This window comes from Sphaerulina musiva (genome assembly GCF_000320565.1).
Source record: "Sphaerulina musiva SO2202 unplaced genomic scaffold SEPMUscaffold_7, whole genome shotgun sequence".
In the NCBI taxonomy this organism is placed as follows: Eukaryota; Fungi; Ascomycota; class Dothideomycetes; order Mycosphaerellales; family Mycosphaerellaceae; genus Sphaerulina; species Sphaerulina musiva.
In genome coordinates, this window is record NW_016017389.1 from 1,804,268 (window position 1) to 1,831,681 (window position 27,414).

Genomic DNA, 27,414 nt, shown 5'->3' on the forward strand with positions numbered 1-27,414 from the left:
TTCAATACCACACTTGACAGCTCTTCCGCCACGAGTACCACGCACCACACGCACCACACGCACCGCCGCCAAGAACCTTCGAAAAGCCTTTCTCCCCCGAGGCCGCGTGGGTGCATGGACGAGACGACGGCGAGGACGATGAATGGCGACGCTGAACAACACCCCGACTGAAGCCTGCGCCAGGCATATCGACACCAATACTCCCCGTCACCACCGCAATCATGACGACGGCCTATAGCGAGACCTTGAGTGCCATCTTCCAAGACCTCAAATCACGCAGCGAAAAGATCAGACAAGCTGCTGCGGCGCGTCTCATCGAACAGGTCACTGCCGCTTTCCGCGAGCTGCAGCCGACCGTGTGGAATGCCTACTACAATGAGGTCAACGTGAAGATGGTGGGCTTCATCCTCAGCGGCCAGGATACTCATGAGCGCATCGGTGGCTTGTATGCCCTCAACGCTTTGATTGACTTCAAGGGCGACGATGCTGCGTCCAAGGTCACCAAATTCAGCAACTACATCAAGAGGACGCTGGAGGGCAACGACACCAGCGCCATGATCGTTGCTGCCAAATGTTTGGGACGACTGGCGATACCGGGTGGAGCTTTGACTGCTGAGCTGGTCGAGGCAGAGGTCAAGCATGCATTGGAATGGCTGACTTCCGAACGCAACGAGAATCGCCGCTTTGCTGCAGTATTGATCATGAGAGAGCTGGCGAAGAATAGCTCGACGTTGTTGTACATGTACGTTCCCGGAATTCTCACGAGCATCTGGGAAGGCTTGAGGGACCAGAAGGTCGTGATAAGAGAGACGGCTGCAGAGGTGGTCTCCCAGTGCTTCAAGATCCTGAACGCCCGCGACTTGCAAATGCGGACGTCTTGCATGACACGCATGTATGAGGAAGCTCAGCTTGGTCTGCGCCGCGGCACTGTCGAAAATGTGCATGGCTCGTTGCTTGTCTTCAAGGAACTGCTCGTGCAAGGCGGCATGTACATGCAAGGTGCCAAGTACAAATACGTATGTGACACTATTTTGTTGCAGCAGTACCGTGAACACAAGGATCCGACTGTTCGACGAACGGTGGTGGAGATCATACCGCTTCTTGCGGCTTATGCGCCTAAGGAGTTCTGCCTTCACTACCTCGCACGCTCGATGCAGCACCTTCAGAATCTGCTCAAGGACGCTAGACAGCGGAATCTCGCTTTCGCTGCCATTGGCAAGATTGCTCATGCGGTGGGCTCACAGATTGCACCCTATCTGGATACTATCCTATTGCACATCCGTGACGCACTGTCAGTGAAGAACCGCACCAGACACTCCGACGAGGCGCCCATATTTGAGTGCATCAGCATGATCAGCATCGCTGTGGGCCAGACACTCAGCAAATACATGGAAGCTCTGCTCGACCCAATTTTTGCATGCGGTCTTTCAGATGCTCTGACTCAAGCTCTAGTCGATATGGCCCACTATATTCCACCTGTGAAACAAACGATACAGGAGAAGCTGCTGGACTTGCTCAGTAGGACTCTCTGCGGCCAGCCCTTCCAGACGCTCGGCCATCCGACACAAGGCAAAGGCTTACCACCTATCTACACCAAGGACTATCGCGACCAGCGGGATCCACAACACCAAGAGCACAAGGATCAGGAAATTGCGTTGGCGCTCCATACATTGGGGAGCTTCGATTTCAGCGGTCATGTGCTCAATGAGTTTGTCAGGGACGTCGCCATCCGCTACGTTGAAGATGACGATCCCGCCATTCGCAAAGCTGCAGCACTCACATGCTGTCAACTCTTCGTCAAAGATCCCATTGTGCATCAGACTAGTCATCATGCAATCCAAGTGGTCTCCGATGTCATAGAAAAGCTTTTAACGGTCGGTGTGGCCGATCCCGTCGCAGATATTCGAAGAACCGTGCTCATCTCCCTGGACGCTCGGTTTGATCGGCATCTAGCAAAGGCGGAAAATGTCCGTACTCTGTTCATTTGCCTAAACGACGAGAAGTTCGCCATTCGCGAGGCAGCGATGACCATCATCGGCAGATTGACCAGTGTCAACCCAGCCTATGTCTTCCCATCATTACGCAAGGTTCTCATCCAATTACTCACCGAGATCGAATACTCGAACAGCGCGAATAACAAGCGGGAATCTGCGCAGCTCATCAGCCACCTTGTAGGCGCGAGCAACAAGCTAATCAAGCCTTACGTTGACCCGATGGTGCATGTACTGTTACCCAAAGCCGAAGACGCCAACCCCGAAGTCGCTGCGACCACTTTACGTGCTCTCGGTGACCTGGCCAGTGTTGGCGGCGAAGAGATGAAGAAGTACATTCCGGAGCTCATGAAGATTATCATCCGAAGCCTCCAAGATCTTGCTTCGCCAAAGAAGCGTGAGGCTGCTCTGTGTACACTCGGCCAGCTTGCCAGTAACAGCGGTTATGTCATCCAGCCCTACACCGACCATCCCGACTTGCTCACTATATTGGTCAACATCGTCAAGAGTGAACCGCCTGGCGATCTTCGGCGCGAGACTATTCGACTCATGGGTATTCTCGGAGCGTTGGACCCCTACAAGCATCAGCAAGTCATGGAAGAATCGCCAGAGTCGAACCTGAAGGCAGACTATCAAGGCATCTCAGATGTTACATTGATCATGAACGGTTGCACTCCCAGCAACGAGGATTATTACCCCACCGTCGTCATTCATACCTTGATGGATATGCTAAAGGAAGACACCTTGAAGCAATACCACTCTGCTGTTGTGGAAGCTGTTATGAACATCTACGCCACAATGGGCATGAAGTGCGTACCGTTTCTTGGTGTCGTTGTTCCAGGAATCGTAGGCATCCTCAAAGATGCTGCAACAGAGAATCGCCTCGAGGGCTACTTCAGTCAACTTGGTATACTGGTCAGGATTGTCAAACAGCACATTCGGCCCCACTTGCCTGTCATACTGGCGGCAATCAGTGACTACTGGCACCGAAACACCCAGCTGCAGGCCACCATTCTCAGCCTGGTTGAAAGCATTGCTAGAAGCCTAGAAGGTGAATTCAAGGTCTATCTGGCCAACGTCCTTCCCCTCATGCTCGGCGTCCTCGATGCAGATGGTCGCTCTGAGGCTGGACGCGCAGCTATGCAGCGAGTACTGCATGCATTCCTGGTGTTTGGTTCCAGTGCGGAGGAGTATATGCATTTGATCATCCCGGTCATTGTCCGCATGTTCGATTCTGCCGATGGACGCTACAAGGACCGTGCTGTGCGCAAGGCTGCGATTGAGACCATTGGACGCCTGAGTAAACAGGTCAACATCTCTGAATTTGCCGCAAAAATAGTGCATCCTCTTGCACGAGTACTTACGGGCAACGACCAACTTCTCAAACCTGTAGCTATGGAGACATTATGTGCAATCATCTTCCAGCTAGGACAGGATTTCCTGCACTTCGTGCCAACGATTGACAAGATTATGGCACAACATCGAATCAGCAACACTGCATATACCCTAATCATCACCAAGCTGAAGAAGCACGAAGCCCTCCCACAGGACTTGAGTCCTGACGAGAGGTACAACGATGAGGATGTCGACCAATATCCCGCAGAGATCTCCTCAAAGAAACTTGCAGTGAACCAGCAGCATCTGAAAAACGCCTGGGAGGCTAGCCAGAAGTCCACCAAAGAAGACTGGATCGAATGGATGCGCAGGTTCTCCGTTGAGCTACTGCGTGAAAGTCCACAGCAAGCGCTGAGAGCCTGCACTAACCTTGCCGGTATCTATCCATCGCTTGCTCGCACACTATTCAACTCCGCATTCGTGAGCTGCTGGACGGAGTTATACGACCAGTACCAGGAAGAACTCGTTCGCGCGATCGAGTCAGCCCTGACAAGCTCCAACATCCCACCGGAGATTCTGCAAATTCTTCTCAACCTGGCCGAGTTCATGGAGCATGACGACAAAGCGCTGCCGATTGATGTTCGCACCCTGGGGATGTACGCTGGCAAATGCCACGCTTTCGCCAAGGCACTACATTACAAAGAGCTTGAGTTTAATGCCGAGCAAAACTCCAGTGCAGTTGAGGCGCTCATCTCCATCAACAACCAGCTACAGCAGACAGACGCCGCGTTTGGAATCCTCAAAAAGGCCCAAGGTTACAATGACGTTGATCTCAAGGAGACCTGGTACGAAAAACTACAACGCTGGGACGAAGCTCTAATGGCGTATCAAGAGCGCGAAGAGAAGGAGTTGCAGACGCGAGACATGGCTTCATTCGAAGTGGTCATGGGAAAGATGAGGTGTCTTCACGCTCTCGGCGAGTGGGACACACTCTCGCAGATCGCTTATGACCGCTGGCACAGCGCCAACGGCGACGATAAGCGACGGATAGCACCATTGGCTGCTGCCGCTGCTTGGGGTATGGGCCAGTGGGAGATCATGGACGAGTACCTAGGCGCGATGAAGGTTAGTACCCCTGATCGTAGTTTCTTTGGCGCCATCCTGTCTATTCACCGCAATCACTTCGAGGAGGCACATATCCATATCACCAAGGCTCGGGATGGGCTGGACACGGAATTGTCAGCGCTGCTCGCCGAAAGCTACACACGAGCCTATGATGTGATTGTCCGCGTGCAGATGCTGGCTGAGCTGGAAGAGATTATCCTCTACAAACAAAGCTCGCATGACACCGAAAAGCAAGAGCGCATGCGTTTGACCTGGACGAAGCGATTGCGAGGCAATCAGCGTCAGGTTGAAGTGTGGCAGCGGATGCTAAAAGTCCGAGCGCTTGTCATCTCGCCACAGGAAAACCAGGAGATGTACATCAAGTTCGCATCGATCTGCCGCAAGGCACAGCGTCCCGGTCTTGCCGAGAAAAGTCTGAATAGTCTTCTGAACTTTTCGAGCAGTCAACATCTCAGTACGCTTGCGGACGGCGAAAATGCCGAAAGCTGGAGCGTTGTACAGCAAGCGCCATACCCTGTGCAGTATGCAACCTTCAAGTATTTGTGGAGTAACGATCAACACGACGCGGCACTGCATGCTCTTCGCGGCTTCACTCAGACCCTGAAGGATGATTACGAGGGCAGAATGGCCGCTGCGGCGCCACATCTTGCTGTGCACCACCCAGGGATACTTAACGGTGTCAATGGTGTCAACGGAGTGAATGGCATACACAGCACGGGACCATTTGGTGCTGCGAATGCTCACCCGATTTCGCACAAGGAGAAAGCTGAATTGGATGAGTGGCGACTTCTTCTTGCGCGCTGTTACCTCAAACAGGGCGACTGGCAAGTGAAATTGCACAATGGCGACTGGCAATCTGAACACGTAGCCGATGTACTGTCGTCCTACCACGCTGCAACGAGGTACCACGAATCGTGGTACAAAGCATGGCATGCCTGGGCATTGGCCAATTTCGAGGTTGTCACATCTTTGACATCTGGCGACCGTGAGGCCACCGACGTGCCCTCGTACATTGTCACTGAGCATGTGGTACCTGCCATCAAGGGCTTCTTCAAGAGCATTGCGCTGTCTTCCACAAGTTCATTGCAGGATACTCTTAGACTGCTGACCCTATGGTTCGCCCATGGCAATCACCAGGAAGTAACGCATGCTGTTACTCAAGGAATATCCCTCGTCAGCATCGATACATGGCTTGAAGTGATCCCTCAATTGATCGCTCGTATCAATCAGCCAAACCGGCTAGTCAAGGAGGGCATACACAACTTACTTGTCGACATTGGTCGAGCTCACCCGCAAGCGCTTGTGTACCCACTTACGGTCAGCATGAAGAGCGATGCGGTAGGGCGATCTCGTTCTGCCAAGAGAATCATGGACGCTATGCAACAACATTCCCCAACACTGGTGGAACAAGCGGGTCTAGTCAGCCACGAGCTCATCCGAATCGCGGTGTTGTGGCATGAGCAATGGCACGAAGGTCTCGAGGAAGCAAGTCGGCTGTATTTTGGCGACCACAACATCCAAGGGATGCTTGCCACACTAGACCCGCTGCATGAAATGTTGCGCAAGGGCCCCGAGACTTTACGCGAAATATCGTTTATCCAGTCGTTCGGTCGGGATCTCAACGAAGCTCGTGACTGGTGTGATGCTTACAAGTCAACGAAAGAGATAGGAGACTTGAACCAGGCTTGGGATCTCTACTATGGCGTGTTCAAGAGGATTGCGAGACAGCTGCCCCAGCTTATGAGCCTGGAACTGCAGTACGTCTCGCCGGAATTGAAGGCGGCACACGATCTGGACTTGGCAGTGCCCGGGACATATGCAGTCGGCAAGCCTGTGGTCCGCATTCAGAGCTTTGAGCCCGTGGCGACTGTGATTAGCAGTAAACAGCGTCCACGAAAGCTGAGCATCAAGGGAAGCGATGGTGTCAAGTACGATTTCATCATCAAGGGTCACGAGGACATTCGACAAGATGAGAGAGTGATGCAGCTCTTTGGGCTGGTCAATACTCTACTGCAAACGGACACGGAGTGTCTGAAGAGACATCTCAATATTCAACGATACTCGGCGACTCCCCTCTCGACACAGACTGGTATTATGGGGTGGGTACCAAACTCGGATACGCTGCATGTACTCATCCGCGAGTATCGCGAGTCACGAAAGATCCTCCTCAACATCGAGCATCGGATCATGTTACAAATGGCACCGGACTACGACAATTTGACACTGATGCAAAAGGTAGAAGTCTTTGGGTACGCCTTGGATAACACTACGGGCCAGGATTTATACCGCGTACTCTGGCTGAAGAGTAAGTCTTCAGAAGCCTGGCTGGATCGTCGTACCAACTACACCCGCTCTCTCGCTGTCATGTCAATGGTCGGCTACATTCTCGGTCTCGGCGATCGCCACCCGAGTAATTTGATGCTCGATCGCATCACTGGCAAGATTGTCCACATTGATTTCGGAGATTGCTTCGAGGTGGCCATGCATCGAGAAAAATATCCCGAGAGAGTGCCATTCCGTCTGACCCGAATGTTGACCTTCGCCATGGAAGTCAGTAACATTGAAGGTTCATACCGCACGACATGTGAGCATGTGATGCGGTTACTTCGCAGCAACAAAGAATCCCTCATGGCAGTTCTCGAAGCTTTCATCCACGATCCTTTACTCACATGGAGATTGGGAACACAGAACTCGCCACCGGAACCAACATCTACTCTGATTGGCAGCGAAAGGAGACCGGGCGCCCTCCACAACGAAAATGGCGCGCCTCAGCTCCCACACGGCGGTGCAGCAGAACGCAACTATCGCAGAGCTTCAATCATGGGTGGCGATCCTAATGCCCCCGGCGGTGTCAGCTCATTCCGACCCAATCGACAGAGGCAAGGATCTATTGGGCAAGGATTCGGCGCGCAGGATCCGATGGAGAAGGAAGTGCAGAACGCGCGGGCGTTGCAGGTTCTCGCTCGGGTGAAGGAGAAGTTGACGGGGCGGGACTTCAAAAAGGAACAGGAATTATCGATTGAGGAACAGGTCGATCGGTTGTTGGAGGAGGCGACGAACTTGGAGAACTTATGCCAGCATTACATAGGGTGGTGTTCGTTCTGGTAGAAGGGGGCCTAGCTCGGGACGTAAATGGTAGGAGAACAAGGGACAACGGCAATTAGTGTAGTTTGGCTTTTTTTTTCTGCTTCTTCCAGCGTCGGCGTTGGTGTGCCCGCATGAGATGGATGGAGCATGGCGGCTGTCTCAATGGTATGAGATGGAAAGGCTGTATGATGAAATTAATTGATGAGACGGTCGTTCCAGCGCAGCATATGGAGGCATGAGATATAGCAGCAGCAGCATACAAGTATCTTGAAACATCGTAGGACTTGAAGCTTACTTTCTCTCTCTCTCTCTCTCTCTCTCTCTCTCTCTCTCTCTCTCTCTCTCTCTCTCTCTCTCTCCCTCTCCCTCCCTCCCTCCCTCTCTCTCGCACAAATACAATCCTTTTGGTAATGGCAAGGAAAACGAAGAAGATTTTTTACCTCGTCCACCCATGATTCCACCCTTCCTTCGCGGGCGTCTCGGTCTGAATTCTCGCATACTCAATAGGAACACCCTTCCAGATATCATCCTTCAACATGGCAATCCTGTACAATCTCCCCTCGCGACTCCTCGTCCCATCCTCCTCTGCACCCTGTCCACCAGGCTGTGCGGCCGTCTGTCCATACTTGATCTTCTCCTCCGCCGTCAATCCGTCTCCATCAATCAATCGCAGTGCTTCACACGCGCGAGCCATGGAATTGTACTGTCGTTCGAGCTCCCATTCGCGTTTCTTGCGCAGGGAGTCTTGGTACCGCATCCACGCGCGATGAATGGTCCAGTGGCGGAGGAAGCGTGTGCGCGAGAATCGGAGAGGCCGAGGGGTGAGAGGGTGGTGGAGGAAGTAGCGGATGAGGGTCACTCGGGTGTCGCGGTGTATGGTGGGTTTCTTTTGATGCGAGGGCGTGCTGGAGAAGGAGCGGGTGGAGGGAGATTGTAATCGTTGTTGGACTTGGGGTCTGGTCTGTGGTGTGAGGGTGTTGCGCGTTGCTGCTCTTGCGGTCCATGGCAGGCTTGCTGTGATTGTTGCTGTTGTTGTTATTGTGGATGCTGTCGGTCTCATTGATGATCGCGGGAGATGTGTGATTGTGCGGAGGAGAGACATGATGGGCGATGTGGTGTTTGTTGATGTATGTTGGTTCCCTTCCGTTCCCTTCCCTTCACTTCACTTCACTGGCCTCACATCCAATGATCCTGACAAAGTCGCGACTTTCCACTTGGAGTCGGGAAAGCCAAGACGCGGAGCGCATTCCTCGGAGGACGGGCCGTTGCGCCAAGTGACGTAGCTCCTGCTGCCGTCAGTTTCAGGTTGTTTTAGGTACAGACAGTATAAGGTACATGTAGCATAGCACAACATAGCCTGGGCCTGGCTCGTCTGCTTATTTGGGTCTCTTTCTTCCGACACAGCCTCTCTCTCTCTCTCTCTCGCGATCCTATACATGTACCATCTCCATAAACCGACCTTCCAAGGGCATCACTGCATCTGTGCTGAAACGTCAAAGGACTACGACTAGGACTACAAGCACGCCGACTCTCGATTCCCTCCTGTCGAACCTCCCATAGAAAGCTACTTCCTCTCCCCCGTCTCCTCTAGTACAATCAACAACATGGCTCCCGGCGCATTCGACACCAATGGCGATTTGGCCAAGGCCATTGTCGAAAGCGTAGACCACTTCCCCCGCCCCGAGAAGTATGGCGACTTCGCCTACGGCACTGCGGGCTTCCGCACCAGAGGCGACCTCCTCGATCATGTCATGTACGGCATGGGACTGCTGGCCGGTCTCCGCTCGAGGAAGCTGAATGGCCAGACCATCGGCATCATGATCACCGCCTCTCACAACCCCGCAGAGGACAACGGCGTCAAGCTCGTGGACCCCATGGGGGAAATGCTGGAGCAAGAGTGGGAGAAGTGGGCTACACACATTGTGAACGGAAAGACACCGGAAGAGACGATGCGAGCATATGCGCAGATTGTACAGCAGTTCGACATTGATGTGGAGAAGGCAGCCCATGTGGTGTATGGACGCGATACGAGACCGTCGGGTGTGCGGCTGGTCAAGGCTGTTCAGGCAGGGCTGAAGGCGACCAAGGTAGATGCGAAGGACTTTGGCATCTTGACCACACCACAACTGCATTACCTCGTGCGGGCGACCAATACTGCAAAGGATCCCAATCCATATGGCGAGATTTCCGAAGAGGGGTACTACAAGAAGTTGGCCGCTGCCTTTGCGACGGTTATGAAGTACACCAAGGCATCCAGCCCAGTGACTGTAGATTGTGCCAACGGTGTGGGTGCGCCGAAGCTGAAAGAGCTGATGAAGCATCTACCTTCCGAGAGCGAGACGGGGCTCCACATCTCCATCGTGAATGACCGCATCGAGGATGACAAGCTGCTCAACAAGGATTCTGGGGCTGATTTTGTCAAAACATCACAAAAAGTGCCCCTCGGCTTCACAGGCAAGCCCTTCGATCGATGGGCCTCTTTCGATGGTGATGCAGATCGTATTGTCTACTACTTCGTTGAAGAAGGGAAGATATTCCGACTTCTGGACGGGGACCGCATCGCAACCCTCGCAGCCTCTTTCCTGGGGGAACTCGTCGAGAAGTCCGGCCTGGCTGATAAGATTAAGATCGGAGTCGTGCAGACGGCCTATGCGAACGGGGCATCATCGAAATACATTTCGGAAACATTGAAGCTCAAATCCGCCTTTACCCCCACCGGCGTCAAGCATCTCCACCACGAAGCGGCACGCTATGATATCGGCGTATACTTTGAAGCAAACGGCCATGGCACCGTCCTCTTTGGCACCGACGCTCTCCGCACCATACACAAGCAAGAGCCTCAATCTCCGGCTCAACTTGAGAATCTCGAAATCCTCAGAGGGCTGACAGAAGTTATCAACCAGACGGTTGGAGACGCCATTTCCGACTTTTTACTCGTCGAGACAATCCTTGCGCACAAGAACTGGAGTGTCAAGGAGTGGCTGGCCACGTATACTGACATGCCGAACAAGCTCGCCAAGCAAGTGGTAGCGGACCGATCAAGATTCAAGACGGTACCTGGCACAGCTGAGCAGAAATTGCAGTGTCCCGAAGGGCTGCAAGAAAAGATTGATGCCGAAGTGGCCAAGTACTCGAATGGGCGATGTTTTGTGCGGGCATCAGGAACAGAGGATGCGGTGCGGATCTATGGCGAGGCTCGAGAGGCGTATGATGTTGATCACATGGTGGCGAGCGTGGCGAGCTTGGTGGTCAACAAGAATGATAACTAGATGTTTTTCACCAAAAGGATTGACAGGCTGAGTGAGCAATGGAAGAAACGGGCGAGAGTTGGAGTGAATGCATGGGCAGGCGAGGAGGAGAAGGAGTAGGAGAAGATCTTCGGTGATTATTTGGAGCGTTCAGGTCGGTCTCTAGAGTCCTTGGATTGAGGTTCATGGCCTGGGGATCTATAACAAAAGTTCACAGCAGAGTGCAAGTAGAGTTGTCACAAGAAACCGACGCGTAGGCTAAATGTTAAGGGAGTCGAGAAGTTGATTCTATAACAATACTCGCGAGTACCCTCACCCTCAAAAGATCCCATCGTCCTCATATTTCCTCCTGGATTGCTATTTACTTACCCTTGCTGGTGCTCGAACCGTCCTGGCCTAGCGCTCTCTCCGCCTTCTTAAGAGGGTCCTGGTTCAACTATCGTCCGCTGCCTTTCTCTTATATCCGAATAAGTTCGTGTCGGTGTCGTCGTCTTCTTCATCGTTGTCACCGAGAAGTCCGCCGTCGTCGTCGCTGTCCGTTCGGATAACGCACAGAATAGTACTTGCGAAAAACCCTTCTATATACGTAAGCCGTTCTGTCCGGGTATGAGCTCGTTTCTTTTCAGTTGTACTGTTGTAGTGTAATAATATTATTGTCCAAGGAATTTTGATACAAGTCATGCACCTCGCGGCCAAATCTACCCTACCTTATACACAGGTGAAGACCGTATCGCCAGTGACCAGAGTGCGATACTATTCCAAGATACCTTAGGCTCCTCGTACTCGCGGAGTGCCCCCAGTTTCCGGGTGTATTACTAGGTATACCCATTTCTGTCATCGTGTAATATGGCCTACGGGCTTTCCCGTTGGTGGTACAGGACGTCGGCCAATTTCGCACGCGTGCGTAGGTGTGTGCGTGCGAGGTAGTAGGTGTATCTTATCGGCATCTCCATCTCCCTCTCCATCTTTTTCCTAGGCACATCCATTTCCTGATTCATGATTCCTGATTCCAGCGTCTTGTCTTTGGAGGGGGATAACCCTAACCCTAACCCTAAACACTTCGGAGAGGGACGAATTTGTTAGCAGACTTGATCCAATTCCAAAATCCAAAACACTGTATACCTAGGTAAGGTACCTAGGTAAGCAGCACCAGCCGGACTACCTAATGGGTGATAGTTAACGACGAGGGCCACAGCACCAAAGGGATCCGATTCATTGCAGAACAGACTGCCCGTTCTAGGTGTTGGATGATTGCAGTCATGTTCTCTCAACTGCGACATTACCAGGTAGGTATTCAAGACGAGCGTCAAGTGTGCAGGTGGGCTATTCTCCGGTTCCTGTACAAGCATGCCCGTACAACATTTGGTCCAATCTCCAAACGAATTCGCATTTGGAGACGACACCAGGATACATGCCATCATCCTATACCAGACATACAAAGGCCGGATCTTGGATGCAGTACAGGCTGGCGACAATTCGTTCTGGGTAGCTTTCCGTCCAGTTTACATTTGCATCTCACATTGGAATGCAAGACAGCTGCTGATATCATAGGCCGTGTTCACGGAGACGGCGTCATGGTTTGCGGCACCGGAATCGAGCGCGATGCTGAGATCCCTCTACCCTCTATAACAGACAGGCAGGCAGGCAGTCCATGTCGATTTGCGGGCTGGTCCAATCTGCTATGCGCTTTTTTATACTGGCCAGCAGCACTGTCGGCTATGCCGTTGGATGATGATGATGATGATGATGATGATGATGAAGAAGAGGACCACCTGTCCCGGGCGATCCAGTCCACCTCGCCAACTCTTGCAAGATGCATACTGTCCAGAATCCTCCTCCCAACGGTACAGGGAGGCGAGGATTCATGTTTGGGCAGCGCGCTCCATCCAGCGCGATATTCGCATCCTACATCCATCGGCATGCATGTGTATGTGATGACAGGTGCCGATATTGCACCGCTACCTGCTAGTATAGGCAATGCGGCATCCGTGTCCAGGGCGACGTTCTCACGAATTTGCCGAGCTCTCTCCAAGCGTTGGCAGTTTTGGCGAAGAGAAACCAAGAATGTCTTGGGCATTCTTGCAGCATCTTGTTACAGAATGCTTGTACATTTCTTGGCCCCAGAGCTGGAACGACCTACCTTACCTGTAGGCACCTTACCACTTCACTCTCACTTTCATCCTAAAGATTCCAGTCACGTGTACTCCACTCAATTATCCATCGGCGAAGAGACCATCTACTTCCATGGGTGTATGATAGATGGCTGCCTCATCAGGCTCATCTCACCCATCCCACCCACCCGCCCGCCCGTCCGTCCGTCCGCCCGCGCGACGCGCGCCGTTGATCACACGATGATTGCGACACGCCGACACGCACCCACGCTGTCCTGTGTATGGATGATGGATGTATACGAGGAGGGCATGCGCCTCGCGGTTGGTGTCGGGCCGAAGTTGATGTTGTATGTGCAGAGCGTAGGAAGAGGCTAAGAGGGAGCGGAAGGATGAATGATCCGAGCGTCCAAGGGATCCAGGGCATATGTGACTCGCGCGGCTGTGCTTCCCAGGAGGGAAGTTGATGTCCGATTGTCCGGTGAGAGGGAGTGTGTGTGTGCGTGTGTGTGGGTGTGTGTGTGATGACGGACGGAGAAGGCGGCGAAGCACATACAGTAGTACATACCGTAGTCGCAGTAAGGTCGACACTAGACAGTCATAGTACGCGGAGTGCGCGAGAGGTCCTCGTGGGCGCCAGGATGGGGCGCGGCTACAGCAAGAGTGTGTATGGTCGGAGGTCGGTCAGAGAAGAGAATGCCCACTTTGCCCACTGCCTGTGACTGCCCACTGCCCGGTGGATGAGGCCAGAGCAGACTGACACAGACAGCACGTGCGCACGCGGGCAAATGCGGGAGAGACTAGAGTCCAGCCCTTGATTCAGTCCGCCCGCCAATCAGCCAAACAGCCAATCAGCTCACCAGACAGCCAATCCGCCAGCTAACCATTCCATCGGTGCAATACGATGGCGATACCTAGACTTGCACACGGGGGGCACTGCATCACGGGGGGGCCTCGCATTAGGAACAAAGAAAGGGGCGATGATGGTGGCGTGATCAGGCATGTGGATGAATCGAGTGCAGATGGAGAGGGTGGGGAGGATGAGGGTGAGGGTGAGGGTGAGGGTGAGTGAGACAGAGGGAGAGGGAGAGAGTGAGGGAGAGTGAGGGAGAGTGAGGGAGACAGTGAAAGTGAAAGTAAACAGCCCTGCCAGTGTCCCTGCATGGAAGCATAGGGGGTACAGTGAACAAGGAAAAGGTGGTTTTCTGGAAGGATTCCAGAAGGACAAGGGTGTGCAATCAGCATCTCAGCCTCTCATCCGCCTCCCAACCCCATCTCCAACTTTCTTTTACTGCACTTCCTGCACGACGGCTCAACACTACTCCGCGAATGGTTAGTCCTGCTCGTGGCCCAGCCCCGCTAGTGCAAGTGAAGGCGTCCTCGGCTAGATAAGCTATCGAGCTTGTGTGCGACCAAGCCGTTACGTTACATTCCTTTGCCGTTTGCCTTGGTCGAGAGCGCGCAGGTGAGAGCAAGAGAGATAACGACTGGCTAAGCTTGTTTTTCTTCTTCTTCACCTTCACCTGCTGCCTTCCTCTTCTTTCTCCTCTTCTTCTACTTCTTCTTCTCAGAACTCCTCCTCCTCCTCCTCCTCCTCTCCCGCCCTCACACGCGCCTGGCTGCGACGCCAACATGAGCCTCCAACGCGAGTCCCTCGACATTGGCGAGAAGCAGCAGTTCAGCAGCAACCCGGCGCGTCCAGCCTCCCTCGCCGACCATGTCCGCGGCCGCCAATTCAGTCTTGATGCAGAGAATCAACAAATCATCCACGCCGATCAGAATGCGCTGCACCGCAGTCTCAAGGGCAGACACATGCAAATGATTGCCATGTGAGTGTGGCCCGGGGACCCGGAGGACTCGAATTGACTCGACTCGACTCGACCCGACTTGACCTATGCGACGACGATACTAACACCACAATCACAGCGGAGGCGCAATCGGTGCAGGTCTGTTTGTCGGCTCTGGTACCGCCTTCCAAACCGGTGGCCCTGCTTCTGTGCTTCTCGGTTTCATCATTGTGGGTTTGATGGTCTACCTGATGATGCAGGCCTTGGCCGAATTGGCCGTCATGTACCCCATCAACGGCGCCTTCACAATGTACATTGTCAGATTCGTGGACCCTAGGTAAGTGAACATCCACAATAATCATAATATCTCGACCACGCGGAGACGGCGGGAGATGACAAAAGACTGATTTGCTGACGAACGGATGACTACGTAGCTGGGGCTTTGCTTGTTCGTATACAAAGCGCTGCAGAAGACGTTCCCAACATTAACTAGATAATAGGCGGGTGGCAATATGCAATCAGCTGGTTGACCGTGCTTCCATTCGAAATCTCCGCCGCCTGCAACATCATCCACTATTGGCCGGGCTCTGAAGGTATCAACAACAGCGCCTGGATTGTGCCCTTGTTGGTTGCTCTGGTTGCTATTCAATTCTTCGGTGTCGGGGGTTATGGAGAGGTGAGTGTGAATGGTCTGTCGTTGCATGAGCAAGGAGGAGTCGAGGGGGACCGAAAGGGGAAAGAGCAAAATCTCCCAAAAAGGAAAGAGAAAAAAAAGGGGGGGGGGATGAAAAAACAAAAAGCAAAGAGCAAAGACACAAGAACAAGCAGCAGAGACTGACAGGATGTGAACAGGTCGAATTCGTGCTCTCCCTCATCAAGATCCTCGCGTGTATCGGCTTCATGATTCTCGGCATCATCATCAACACTGGTGGTGTCCCCACAGACGACCGAGGCTACATCGGCGGAGAGTACTGGCATGCTCCCTACAGCGCCTTTCTAAACGGATTTCAAGGATTCTGCTCTGTCTTTGTTACTGCCGCATTCGCATACAGTTCGTATTGTCCAGATTATGCTCTAGGGCTGAAGTTTGATGTGTGCTGACTTTTTTTGCAGCGTACGCCTTTCAATCCTATTATATCTAAACATACATTTTATGATATGAATACTGACTCCAGATCAGCGGAACAGAATTGACAGGGCTGGCAGCAGCAGAAACGGTTAATCCTCGCAAGGAAGTCCCACGCGCATCGAACCAGACCATTTGGCGAATTGCCATCTTCTACATTGTCAACCTTCTCCTGATTGGACTGATTGTGCCTGCAAACAGCCCTCTGTACTCGGGAGATGGGCCGACTTCGCGTCGCTCGCCCTTTGTCATTGCCATTCAGCTGGCCGGTATCAAGGTCCTTCCTGGAATCTTCAACGCTGTCATTCTCATCTCCGTCATGAGTGTCGCCAACTCGTGCACTTTCGGCTCCACTCGTACCATCCAGGCTCTGGCCAGCAATGGCATGGGCCCAAAGCTGTTTGCATACGTCGACAAGCAGGGACGTCCTCTCGTCGTCGTCATCATGCAATTACTCTTTGGCTGCTTGGCATTCATCAACTTGGCCAAGAACGGAGGAGACATCTTCAACTGGCTCTTGGCCTTGTCTGGTCTTTCGATTCTCTTCATTTACGGCAGTGTTGCACTTGCTCACATCCGTTTCCGTCATGCCTGGTAAGCTGTTTCTTTTTGTCTCCCACGAAAATTTGGGCCGTATTCTAACGTTTCTTGTTCCCTTCCATAGGAAAGCAAACGGCCACTCTCTCGATGAACTCCCCTTCCGGGCCGCCTTTGGAGTCTACGGCTCATACCTCTGCCTCCTCATCAACATCTGCGCTCTCGTAGCCCAATTCTACGTCGCTCTGTTCCCTGTAGGGGGCACCTCCCTCGACGCGGAAGCCTTCTTCCAAGCCTACCTTGCCGGACCGTTCCTGTTGGCCCTCTACCTGGGATGGAAAATCTACAGTTGGTTTGTGTACCCATCGCATCGTCGCATGTGGGTTGCCATCAAGGACATCGATCTGTACACGGGCATGAGAGAAGAACAGAAGACGACGATTAGCGGCGTCGAGGTGACACCGGAAGTGAGACGGGCGAGTATCGATGAGATGCACGGGGAGAAGAAGAAGGGTGCCATGGACTATGTCAAGGCTCCTCTGAAGGCCTTTTTCTAAACGACAGAAGAAGAAGCAGAAGAAGCAGAAGTAGAAGCAGAAGAAGCAGAAAACTTGCGGCGTGGGTGCAAACGTTTCTTGTATATACTGCATAGATGAGACGAACCACGTTCCGAAAATGTTCCCATCTACCTATCTCATGTACAATACCTCCTCAAAATGCCAACATACCTGGTATCAAGGTATAGGTATATGGTTGCAAAGTCACGTCGAAATGCTGAGTCAGCAAAGCGAGAGCGGACGGGACGTTCTTGGCAGCCCTCGAAAAAAGCCATGTCTCCGTCCTAAAGTATTACGTATTACTCAGCCTGCCTGCCTACCTTAGGTAGTTCGCTCAAGACCAGAAAACTGCTTCTTTTCGTCTTCAGCTCTGCTCGGTTGCATATAATATGGTCCCCCTTGACGTCTTCGCCGCCTCCTCACTGCAGAGTCATCTCACCGCAACTGCATCCTCCGCTTGAATGTTACTTCAAAGACCCAGCCTCCTTTGCCTCATTCTGCACACTGGCGAGCCCAACATTTCCTCAGAGTGTCTATAGCGAAATCCGTGGCCTCTCCCAAAGTGATATCGTGCTTCTCGGAAGCTAAGAGAGTATGAAGATGATCGTCTGCCTGGCACGGGAATTGCACCGCTCGAAGGTTGCGAATGCTCACACCGCGCCAGTCACCCAGTCGCGTGCAAGGCGTGGTGTCGAGGTCCTCGTTGCCTTTCAGGCTCCTCCGGCACCCCAGCTCCACCCAGTCGTTGTCCATGTCCTCTGCCAAATAGATTTCAAGACTTCGGTCACTACTCACACTACGGTCAGCGCGTGGACCGAGCAAATCGAGCAGACTGGACCAACAGATTCCTTTGCGCGTCCCAACAATTGGACCACTGATGACGATGGCGAAGGGATGGAGGATGCGGGCCATAGCTTCGTCGTCGTAGAGAGGACAGCTGAAAGTCTTGTCGACACGTGTAATGTCGAGCATCATATACGCTGTCAAATGGGTCGAGGCGGCGATAGTGGCGCGGAATGTTTTGTTGACCTTGTTGCACTCGAGTAGAGATTCGTAGTCGACGTGAATGAGGATGTTTTCCAACAACTCCACAATGGAGAGGACTCGATCGGCGGCGGTGGCAACATTGCCTGTAATGGCGGCTGACGTGGTTGATTGCGCCATCTGTGTAGAGTGTCAGCCATGGAAGTGTGCAAAGGCGTGCGGATAGGGCTAACTCACCGTGTCGTTGTAGTGCCAGCGTCAATTGAGGTGAATGTTATTCTTCCTGTTGTTGTTGTTGTTGTTGTTGTTGTCGTCAACATGGAAGGTCGTAGACGTTTTGAGAAGCTACCTGAACTATGAAGCTGCTGCCTACCTCGTCTTTTCTGGCATCATGCATGCGATAACGACCTCACTACCTTCGCACCCAAAGTGAGGATTGAGCGTTGCGGGCGCTACGACCGTAGCTGCGGAAGATGAGCCCAGCAAAAGTGAAGTGGAATTCATCCAGAGATGAAGGTCCTCTTCCGTTTTCAACATTCTTCCTATTCCATCTCCTCACGCTTGCTTATTCTCTACCATCGCACGCCACGACTTATATAGCCGTGACAGGGTGAAGGACATGACCACACGTGCAGATGTTGTTGTTCTTGTATCAAACCTGACAATATTAGCTCGTGATCGGTGACAATGTGTGCGGTGCTGCCACTGATAAGGAACAAAGCCATAGATGCATAGGCCAGACTACTCCATTAAAACTCAAGTTGTCTTCTATTCTGCAAGATGATTGATCTTGCCGTAACCATTTCTCTCCCTCGCGGTCGTAAAGACGATTGTCGCATTTCGCGCCCCGGAAAAGTGATACCATCTAGCGGCAAACGTAGAACTCGCATTGTGCGGCAGTAACGTCCCTCCTGTCACCCTCTCCCGGATTCACCGCTCTCTCCTGAACCACCATATGCATCAGAACGTCATAGAAAAACAGTAAAGCAATCGCTCGCGTGTTGCCCTGTCCCCGAAGCCAAAGCCAATGTCATTTTGATACCGTCCTTCCCTTTTCATAACGCCATGCTGTGGTTCGAGTAATAGTAACAAAAAAAAAGGATCCCCGTTGTCTCCTCTCCGATTCAATGCCCATGCTGCGTGATGAAAAAAAAAAACGTGAAAATCGTTTGCCGCTGAAGGATGCAGAACATGTCCGCCCCAGCAAGTCTAATGCGAGCAAACGTGTAAAAGGTGTGAAAGGCGTGGACGATTTCGAGGGTGTCCACACCTGCGCGATCCAGATCTAGAAAACCGCCCTCCATGTGGAATTGTGTGAGGGGTTGTCGTGGATTCTCGATCATGAGTGCCAAGGATCGAGCCGCAGATCGTATTGTAGCAACAGTAAAGGAAGCAAAAAACGCCAGAGTACTGAAAATTGTTGTGCAGGAAGAACATCACATAAGTCTTCGAAAACGATGGGATCCCGAGATGGATCCAGCTTTTTTGAGGAGGCGAGAACGCTGCAAAAAGAAGCTCCAAGTAAGGTGCAAAAGTGCGCAAAGACAATTTGGGCGTCGCACTTAAGCCTTGTGTCATATGTGCGATGGATTAGCCCATGACAGGCTGTGTTGCGTAGCTCGAGTTCATTGGGTAGTTTCGCCAATGTTGCGAATACGCACAGGACTGGCAGCTGCAGTCGTACCGATGGTTGCTCCAAGAACCAGTATCCCAGCCGGAAGTGTACGCTGGCGTGTGGTAGTATGACTGGTGCAAAGTTGATGGGTACTGATAGGTTGACTGACGTGCCTGGTCCTCAGCGGCGGCGGCAGCAGCAGCCGCCGCACGGCGGTTGACTTCTCCGGCCTCGGCCGCGGCAGCAAATGATTCATATCGTGGCGGCTGCTGGTAGTAATCATCGACCTTGCGTGAGCTCGGCGCCCAGGGATCGGCCGAGCTGTAAGGCGTGGAGAATTGCGAAGAGCGAGCAGACAGTGACGACAGTGACTGTGGCTGCTCAAATGACCGGTTGGACGAGGCAGTGTATGGCGATGGGTACGGTGAGTATCGATCGCGACTCGCGTTCGTCGGTGCATGTGGATGCAAGTTCGTATCCAGGGGCGACAAGCGAGCGGGAAGCAGCTTGGCCGACTTCTCAATCGCCTTCTCATGCATGTGATTCTCCCATGCCGACGACCAGGACTTGAAACTGTTGCCGGCGACAGTTTCGTCAGACGGATCAATGTGCAAACGCCACTCCAGCAGCTCCAGCCAGAATGCCTCCAGCTTGTTGAGTTCGACGACTTTAATGGCAGTGACGTCGGACCAAGATCTGTTGATAAAGGTGTTGTCGTCGAGAAATTTGCTGCCCAGGATCAATGCCACTGCGAGCAATCGGTAGATCTCGTTGTCACCACCCTTGACAGTAGTAGGAAATCTGCTCATACGATCATTGAGGTAGTACAAGCTGAGCAGGATCGTTGCTGCTGGCAGGCGCGTCGCCGAGAGAACTTGATGTACCCATTTGCGGAACTGCGGTGAAGTCGGCTGTCGAAGTTGAAAGCTTCGTGTCATGTCAATATCAGCCAAGCTGACGGGGGAGAGGTGGTAGGCATACATGGAAGTCACCGCCTGACACACAAAATCCGTCATGTTCTCCATTTCATAATCGAGATGAGCAGAGACACCGCCGGTAGCCTTCTCCTCTTTCACAACCTGGCGTTGCTGATCTCGCGCTCTTTGGTTCTGCTGTTCTTGCTGCTGAAGCCGTTGTTGATAGTCGTCGGTGAAGGACAACCGGTCGTTGATCCGCAGCGGTGGCAAGATCGGGGCCCCAATCGGTGCGTAGAAGTTCGAAATCGGAGGGAGACTGGTGGTGTTCTGGTAGTTATTGGGCTGGTGCTGGAATGTCGGTGGCGCAGGCGCGACCGCTGGTTGCATGTAGCTCTGGGACTGGTATTCGTAGGAGCCGTCATGACTGCACTGGCTCTGAGCTTGTGCATAGGGATCCTCAGTGTAGTGCATGTTGCTGTATCCATATCCAGAGCCGGAGTCTGGTGGAGTCAGTGGCAGTTGCCCGCCCATAGGGCGCTGATAATAGCCTGGCATATTTGCAAACAGCAGTGACTAAAGCAAAGACCCGGTGCGTAAGTACGACCTGTGTAGATGTTAGTTGCCGATGCCACGAGGACAGTGTATGGTATCAGTGAACAGAGTACGTGCCGTGTCTTTCTTCCTTCAAGCGCACCGACCAAGACCAGGCACCGACGAGAGCGGTGCAAGCTTATTGGCCTCGTACCATGCGAAGTCGACCGAAATGACTATTCCGAGAGGACTCGTTGTTGTGGTATGCGGCTGATGTGTGACCCCGAGTGTTTGTATGCGTGTTCCCCAAAAATCAATCGTAACTCAGCTCCTTGTCAGAAGCGGCGGAAGATGAGTGTTGCAAATGTAGTGTGATGTGTTCCAGAAAGTATTATATGGTGTAGAGCCAGCAGGAAAGGAAGCCAAGTGAATAGTTCAGTCCTGTTGTCGTGGTGAAAGAGTGAAGCGTAGGTGAATGGGCGCAGTGAAGCAATCGCGGAAGCCGGTCGATGGAATGCGCGAGTTCAGAGCCGAGCCGTATCCGATCTGACGTGTCCACAGTAATCTCAGTCCAGCAGCGACGGCAGAGACTGAGATGCGTGTAGTGGTCGTGTGCGCTCGTAACGCTGGCGTGAGGGCGTCGACGTGGCGGAGTCGCAGCGCAACAGCGGTCGCAGAAGTGGGCGTGCCGACGAACAGACACACTGCTGGACAGACGAGAGAAGAGGGGATTGTCGAGGCGAGGACACACACACGCACACTGTGGCCGGCAGTGTGATGTGGAGGGTTGGGAGGGAGGGCGGGCGAGAGGGAGGTCGGAGGCGGAGGAGGAGGAGGATGAGAGATGGGTGAAGTCGGAGATGGAAGAGTAGTGAGAAAGTGAGTGAGCGCGAGAGAGCGAAGAAACAAATGAGCGAAAGCGTCTCCCAAGGACAAGGGGAGAGGAAGTTTAGTGAGTTTCGCTGGCTCCAGCTCGGTCGGTGCACGGGAGAAAGCGCGCTAGGCAGGAGCGACTAAACGGGAAAAGTCGCGAGACAAAAACGTTGGAAATTGCTGTTTGCCCAGCCGCTGCAGGTGGGCTCAGTGGACGCCTGAGGCTTGAAGCTTTTTCCCAACTAAAATCATCCACTCAGTCTCAGTGCACTCGTGACGATGAAACCTTGAACCTGCAACGGGCAACGTCCATCCATCCACGGCACAGAGGAATGTCAGTCCATGGTCGCAGTGGAGGCGAGTGGGGTTCATTATGATTATTATTATTATTATGTTCATTTTGTCCATATTGTATACCTACACAGACTGACTACCACACCAGAGAGTGAGTGACTGGCACCCTCCTCCGCCTCGCCTCGCCTCACCTCGTCTCGCCTCGCCTCTTCTGTGACGGAGGTCGGAGGTCGGAGGTAGGATGTAGGAGGTAGGAGGTAAGAGGTAGGAGGTAGGGGATATCACCAGACCGGCAACGCGCAAGTCGGACAAGTACCTGTAGGTTAGTACAAGTACCTAACCTGCAACCTGTACTGTACAGTAGAGTAGTCATCAGTGTATTAGTAGTAACACGGAGGCCTGAATGGTCGTAGACTCTCGTGGTGGTAGGAAAACCCTGATCATACTTCACTCCACTCTACTACTCCCGGCACGCGGCGACGCGGCTTCGTGGCAAAGGCCTTGGTCCGCCGGCCTGTCGACGAGAGTGCTCACTGGTCGGTCGACGAGAGCCTTTTTTTGGGGGTGTGTGTGTTCTTTTTTTTTTTTCCTTTTTTTCTTTCTCGTTTTCCCTTCTTGCAGTGTTGCTCAGCTCTCGTCATCTCCTGACGCCTGCCAAGCACTAGAACATCTCGTCATGACCCAACGCTCCATCCCTCGCTCCCGTCGCTCCACCAACTGGATCTCACTCGAATCCCGCGAGTTTTGACTGGCCCCGTCTCATCTTTCCACTTCCCACTTCCACTTGTCCACTGAGCTGTCCACTGAGCCACTCGCATCGCTTTTTTTTATGCCAGTGCGCCCGTCATCGATCCTGGGCTACCTATGCAACCACCGGCCACCTGCTGCGTTTCGTGCACGCCTCACGGACTGATCACCACATCAGCACCGAACCATGGCCGTCACTGGAACACGCTGCATGTTCTGTTCACCTGCCCTCTCCCTTTGATGAATACCTAATAATCTCCTCAGAGATCTTCACTTGACTCACAGCTACCTACCTACCTACTTGACCAGTACCTACCCAGTACCTATCACCGGTACCGCACGCACAGAACGCGATCGCAGGAATGCAGCCTGCCTAGGAGGTACTAGGTAGGGTCATCGTCATCACCTACGGCTTTGCTTTTACGTGGTACATAGATACAGGTAGGGAGGGATCGGTCTTCTACGCCACAAATACACGTGGAAACTCCGTGATGTACATGTACTTCTTCCACATCATACCTACCTGTCCTGTACCATACCTTACCTCCTACGTGTAAGGTAAGGTAGGTACAACCGCTTATCGCGCCGCAAGCATCCGCAGGATCCTCACTCCAAACCCCGCCACTGCAGAAATACCTACAGCCGCTTTACGAGCGGCATTTTCACATCAATCGTTGGTGATGTGTACGATCTGTATGATGAGTATACGGTACAGCTACAAGTGTACCTGTCGCATTCCCTCCCCCTAATCCGGCACTTCGGCTTGCGAGATTATTCGCTGTGACACGTGGCGGCTACCTGTACCTCCTGTCTTGCATAAACATATAGGAGGTACAGTATCACAATAATCATGTGGTCATAAAGTTTTTCCGCCCACACCACAGACACCTCTCAATTTTTCAAGTCACAAGTGTTCCCAGATCCCACTCGTTTTCTCAGAATCATTCGCTCGTACCGCCAATTTTCGAGTCGGCTGTGACCGTGGCCACTTCCGAGCGCTGCCAATCAGACATCCACGGTTACAGTATTCACCAAAGACGTCAGCGTCGAAATAATGCCTGTACAGGCTGTACTTGTAGCAGGCAGGCTATTTACAACCGATCCTTTCGGACTGCGCAGCCTGGCCGCATCCCTCGGTGCATTCTTTCTTGCGCCAAGCATGCAAGTAGCAGTATCGCCGTGCAGCAGGTAATACAGTCGCGTGGCTGGTTTGTCGCAAGCCACAATCGTGTCTCGGAGACAGCAGATCCATATTACCGACCTACCTACCTACCGACCATTGTTCTCTCATTCTGTGCACAGCAGCAGCAGCAGCAGCTTCCCGCAGCTCGATAACATTGATAGATTAGGCCAAGCACTTCCGATCTGCTCTCCTTCGTATGTCTCCGCCCAAGGCAATTTCTTCTCGTGCCGCTGAAGTGAACCTAGAAGCGAACACTACTGTACCCGTCCGCCATCTCAACCAAAGACAAGTTGGTGTCGAGCGACCAGAAATGGATGCCGACGAGATGGATGGAAGCCGTTGTCTGGGGTGGAGTGGCAGGAGTGCCACTCCACCATCGGTCATACCTCCTACCTAACGCCGGCCTCTGGCAGCTGTGGCTTACATAGGTAGTAGGGGCGCAGCGCTGTACTTGGCGAGTCCGTCGAGCATAGCAAAGACATGGTCGCCACCCCAAAGGCAGAAGCAAAGCCGATCCATGTAGCTTTTCGTCACGTTGTGTGAGCATGTGGCAGAAAAGATGAAATTATACCTACCTCCCTCCTATATAGCACATGCGTCCACCAATCCCTAGAAGATGCCTTGGAAGCCGAGGTCAAAATGGTGTGCCATGTGAGTCAATAATAATATACTGTGTCACATTTGAATTTATCGTCCATCGTTGCCTGACGAGAGGCTCTGGAAACGCTTGCGATGATGGTTGAAACTGGTGTGGTTCGTGTTGGCATTTCGGCTCCTACCTACCTCCTAGCGCTTGACTTATATTGCCCAGGAATTCTGTGCACGTTACATTACCGTACACAATTGGGATTACAAACGGTGAGCAAGTATATATCAGTGACGCAGAACGTGCGTACCTAAGTACCTATGTACGGTAGGTACCTAGTAAGGCTAGTAGGTTGGAGGTATGTGATGTAGCCAGGAAGATACGGAGGTAGATAATCCCATCGATCCACGTATTCTAAGACATGTTCAACTGCATTTGTACTTGTTATCTTGTTTGTTGTGGGATTCCCACCTGGTACAAAATTGTATCTGATGACTGCCCGGAGATTAATGCACAGATCCACATGTGGCTACCTGGTACCTTCCTTCTCGGGTGTCTGATGGAATACCTTCTCTCGCTCGGACTCCTCATATCCATGTCTCCGGTCCTTCGACAAGCTCCGACGAGGCATAAAAAGATGATGTTGTGGGGCTCTCTATAAGCGCCTTAGGCCGAGAACCTGCACTTATTACTTTGTACCTCGACCGCAGATAATACTGCATGTAGTTGATCCCTCAGGCCTCACAACATACCACGGAAGCATTAAAAAGGCAAAACGAAAACCCGTAGGCTCACCGATTCCGATGGGACTCGAACCCATAATCTTTGCCAGGCTATGAAATGGAGATAACCGGAAAGCAACGCCTTACCATTAGGCCACGAAACCTGCTTGCGGTGGTAGTCTTAGATCTCGAGAATCCATGCAAGTTGACTCAGCGCGAAGCGTTGCTTGATTATGTCCCTCAGTTGTTTACAGATCAGCCTCGCCGGGTCATGCGCCTTCTAGAAACAATACATTGTGAAAGTGTCCCTAAGGGAGCCCGCAAGTCCGCTGGCGACGCCTGATTCACCAGAATCAAATACTTGGCGCATGCCGCATAATTCACTGGACGGATGTTCAAATCAGTCACCTCATGTGCCGTTGCCGTCCCGACTGTAAGGTGTTCGTGATCCAAATGGTCTATAGCGACATGTCGATATTCTCCTCTCACTTTATTGCCGCTTCTCCCCTACCATCGCAGCTAGCTTGTCACGAAGTGTCTTCGGCGTCCGTTGAAATCTCCCATCCAATCCTGCCAAGAGTAACGCCACCACGTCGACAGAAACAATGTGTGATCTGCGTGAAGCCAAAGACCAGGGTCGTTGGGACAATATCAACTTTGGGGAATCATGTCATCTTTGAACCACTCATGTTCTAGAGCCTGCTGCGCCGTCAATCTCTTTGCCGGATCAAAATTCGTTAATCCGAGAATGAGACTTCTGAACGAATCTGCTTGATCCACGTCTATTCCTTCCCAGAGTCGGAACGGCCTTCTAGGCTGATCTCCAGCGAATGCGCTCGCCACTGCTTGGAAGATTTCGACCCACTCGGGCTTATCGCCCAAGTATCGTAGAAATGCATTCAAATCATCCACTTCTGCGAAGTAGGAAATTTGAAGCTCGAGGACAACGGCTAAAGGATCGATTCCTTCCGGCAGCTCAGACTCGTCCACTGCGAATGGCAGTATCTGGGTCATTGCGTAAATACACTATAACATCGTCAGACCGGAACTCCATGTGATCAATGCCAATACAGATATCAAGCTTACAACGAGACCAAAGGAGAAGATGTCTGACGGTTTACGGATAGGCCCCATGGCGTGAGCCTCTGGACTCCGCCACATGATGTTACCGACCTGCGCACCTATGACAGCTGATTCTGGACCGCGAAGATGAGCCGAATCCTCGAGATCCACTACTTGGACTTTCGCAATCTTCCATTCAGACTCAGGTGGTGTCATCTGAACCATGATATTATTGGCCTTTATATCTGCCGCAGGGTTAGCTCAAGAACCCGATCGGTACGCGAGTCCTGCTACCGTTATGAATGATGTCTTTCTCATGCATCGCAGCGATGCCGGAGAGCGTGCATTTCAAAATGTGCTTCATTGTCGATTGGGGGAGATCCTTCTGAGCAAGTTGTAAGAGGTTTGTTTGAAGGTGGTCGAAAACGAAGATTTTCCGCTCCGGGACAGTGTCAACCAGGTTGCGTACGAAAGGACTGCTGCCGATGAGGTTGTAGATCTGCAGACGTGCGTTCCAGTCCTGCGGAACCTCTTTTAAGATGAACTCGTTCGTGCCATCACTAAAGACCGAAGTCAGTGCGTTGTTCTCGCAGTGTTGGCGAAGGCCTCACCTCGCACGGAAGACGCATGACAGCGGCCGTCCCATGTCCTGAATAGTCTCTTGGAGCGTATAGATCCGCCCTGATTTTCCGACAACACTTCTTGCCATAGTCGAAATTACCCTGCAGTCTACCCGCCAATGTCTTGCAAATGGAGAGCTGGCGCCAAAATGGTTTCGGAGGGCATTTTTACATGTACTCGAGCCAGCCATGACAAGCTTGGACGGGCATACGTAAAGCCAAGGCATTGGAGCAGTTATGGGCCATCTTAGCAAAGGCATGCGACTCTGAGCGTGGTAGAAGTCGTTCAACTTGGCATTTTACTGTGTAAGTAGGTGGTAGTGTATAAGTGGTATATGAATACGAGACGTGACAGGTTAGAGTTGTTGATCGCCACCAC

The 27,414-nt window shown here is 52.5% G+C and overlaps 9 protein-coding genes and 1 non-coding gene across 10 annotated transcripts; 4 read left to right on the plus strand and 6 right to left on the minus strand.

Moving 5' to 3' along the window:
- Positions 1 to 27: 27 nt before the first annotated feature.
- Positions 28 to 7,772, plus strand: SEPMUDRAFT_150457 (phosphatidylinositol 3-kinase tor2). The gene has a single exon (XM_016906188.1). It carries the CDS (start codon positions 222 to 224, stop codon positions 7,557 to 7,559), a length of 7,338 nt encoding a protein of 2,445 aa, XP_016759677.1. The 5' UTR covers positions 28 to 221; the 3' UTR covers positions 7,560 to 7,772.
- A 76-nt stretch (positions 7,773 to 7,848) lies between these two features.
- On the minus strand, positions 7,849 to 8,598 carry SEPMUDRAFT_165031 (uncharacterized protein; the record flags this gene model as incomplete). The annotated part of the gene is made up of 1 exon (XM_016908146.1): positions 7,849 to 8,598. The coding sequence occupies one exon, from the start codon at positions 8,596 to 8,598 to the stop codon at positions 7,975 to 7,977; it is 624 nt and encodes a 207-aa protein (XP_016759678.1). The 3' UTR covers positions 7,849 to 7,974.
- A 363-nt stretch (positions 8,599 to 8,961) lies between these two features.
- Positions 8,962 to 11,075, plus strand: SEPMUDRAFT_150459 (Phosphoacetylglucosamine mutase). Its single transcript, XM_016906189.1, has one exon. The coding sequence runs from the start codon at positions 9,143 to 9,145 to the stop codon at positions 10,805 to 10,807; it is 1,665 nt and encodes a 554-aa protein (XP_016759679.1). The 5' UTR covers positions 8,962 to 9,142; the 3' UTR covers positions 10,808 to 11,075.
- A 1,285-nt stretch (positions 11,076 to 12,360) lies between these two features.
- SEPMUDRAFT_109613 (uncharacterized protein) lies at positions 12,361 to 13,272 on the plus strand (the record flags this gene model as incomplete). Its single annotated transcript, XM_016900791.1, has 1 exon — positions 12,361 to 13,272. One exon carries the CDS (start codon positions 12,361 to 12,363, stop codon positions 13,270 to 13,272), a length of 912 nt encoding a protein of 303 aa, XP_016759680.1.
- Positions 13,273 to 14,473: 1,201 nt separating this feature from the next.
- On the plus strand, positions 14,474 to 17,029 carry SEPMUDRAFT_150460 (AA_permease-domain-containing protein). The gene is made up of 7 exons (XM_016906190.1): positions 14,474 to 14,723; positions 14,821 to 15,018; positions 15,116 to 15,129; positions 15,182 to 15,357; positions 15,534 to 15,733; positions 15,862 to 16,401; positions 16,472 to 17,029. Exons 1-7 carry the CDS (start codon positions 14,527 to 14,529, stop codon positions 16,899 to 16,901), a joined length of 1,755 nt encoding a protein of 584 aa, XP_016759681.1. The 5' UTR covers positions 14,474 to 14,526; the 3' UTR covers positions 16,902 to 17,029.
- A 164-nt stretch (positions 17,030 to 17,193) lies between these two features.
- On the minus strand, positions 17,194 to 17,731 carry SEPMUDRAFT_150461 (uncharacterized protein). The gene has a single exon (XM_016906191.1). It carries the CDS (start codon positions 17,652 to 17,654, stop codon positions 17,394 to 17,396), a length of 261 nt encoding a protein of 86 aa, XP_016759682.1. The 5' UTR covers positions 17,655 to 17,731; the 3' UTR covers positions 17,194 to 17,393.
- A 552-nt stretch (positions 17,732 to 18,283) lies between these two features.
- On the minus strand, positions 18,284 to 21,836 carry SEPMUDRAFT_150462 (uncharacterized protein). The gene is made up of 2 exons (XM_016906192.1): positions 21,087 to 21,836; positions 18,284 to 21,021 (listed from the first exon to the last, which is right to left on the minus strand). The coding sequence occupies exon 2, from the start codon at positions 20,970 to 20,972 to the stop codon at positions 19,476 to 19,478; it is 1,497 nt and encodes a 498-aa protein (XP_016759683.1). The 5' UTR covers positions 20,973 to 21,021; positions 21,087 to 21,836; the 3' UTR covers positions 18,284 to 19,475.
- SEPMUDRAFT_109617 (uncharacterized protein) lies at positions 21,384 to 22,878 on the minus strand (the record flags this gene model as incomplete). Its single annotated transcript, XM_016900792.1, has 5 exons — positions 21,384 to 21,947; positions 22,108 to 22,238; positions 22,307 to 22,431; positions 22,452 to 22,463; positions 22,844 to 22,878. 5 exons carry the CDS (start codon positions 22,876 to 22,878, stop codon positions 21,384 to 21,386), a joined length of 867 nt encoding a protein of 288 aa, XP_016759684.1.
- Positions 22,879 to 25,426: 2,548 nt separating this feature from the next.
- SEPMUDRAFT_t49 lies at positions 25,427 to 25,517 on the minus strand. The gene has a single exon. It is a non-coding gene; the product is annotated as a tRNA-Arg (tRNA).
- Positions 25,518 to 25,596: 79 nt separating this feature from the next.
- SEPMUDRAFT_127074 (kinase-like protein) lies at positions 25,597 to 27,335 on the minus strand. Its single transcript, XM_016902119.1, has 4 exons — positions 27,027 to 27,335; positions 26,710 to 26,975; positions 26,440 to 26,660; positions 25,597 to 26,379 (listed from the first exon to the last, which is right to left on the minus strand). The coding sequence occupies exons 1-4, from the start codon at positions 27,122 to 27,124 to the stop codon at positions 26,005 to 26,007; spliced, it is 960 nt and encodes a 319-aa protein (XP_016759685.1). The 5' UTR covers positions 27,125 to 27,335; the 3' UTR covers positions 25,597 to 26,004.
- Between the last annotated feature and the right edge of the window lie 79 nt (positions 27,336 to 27,414).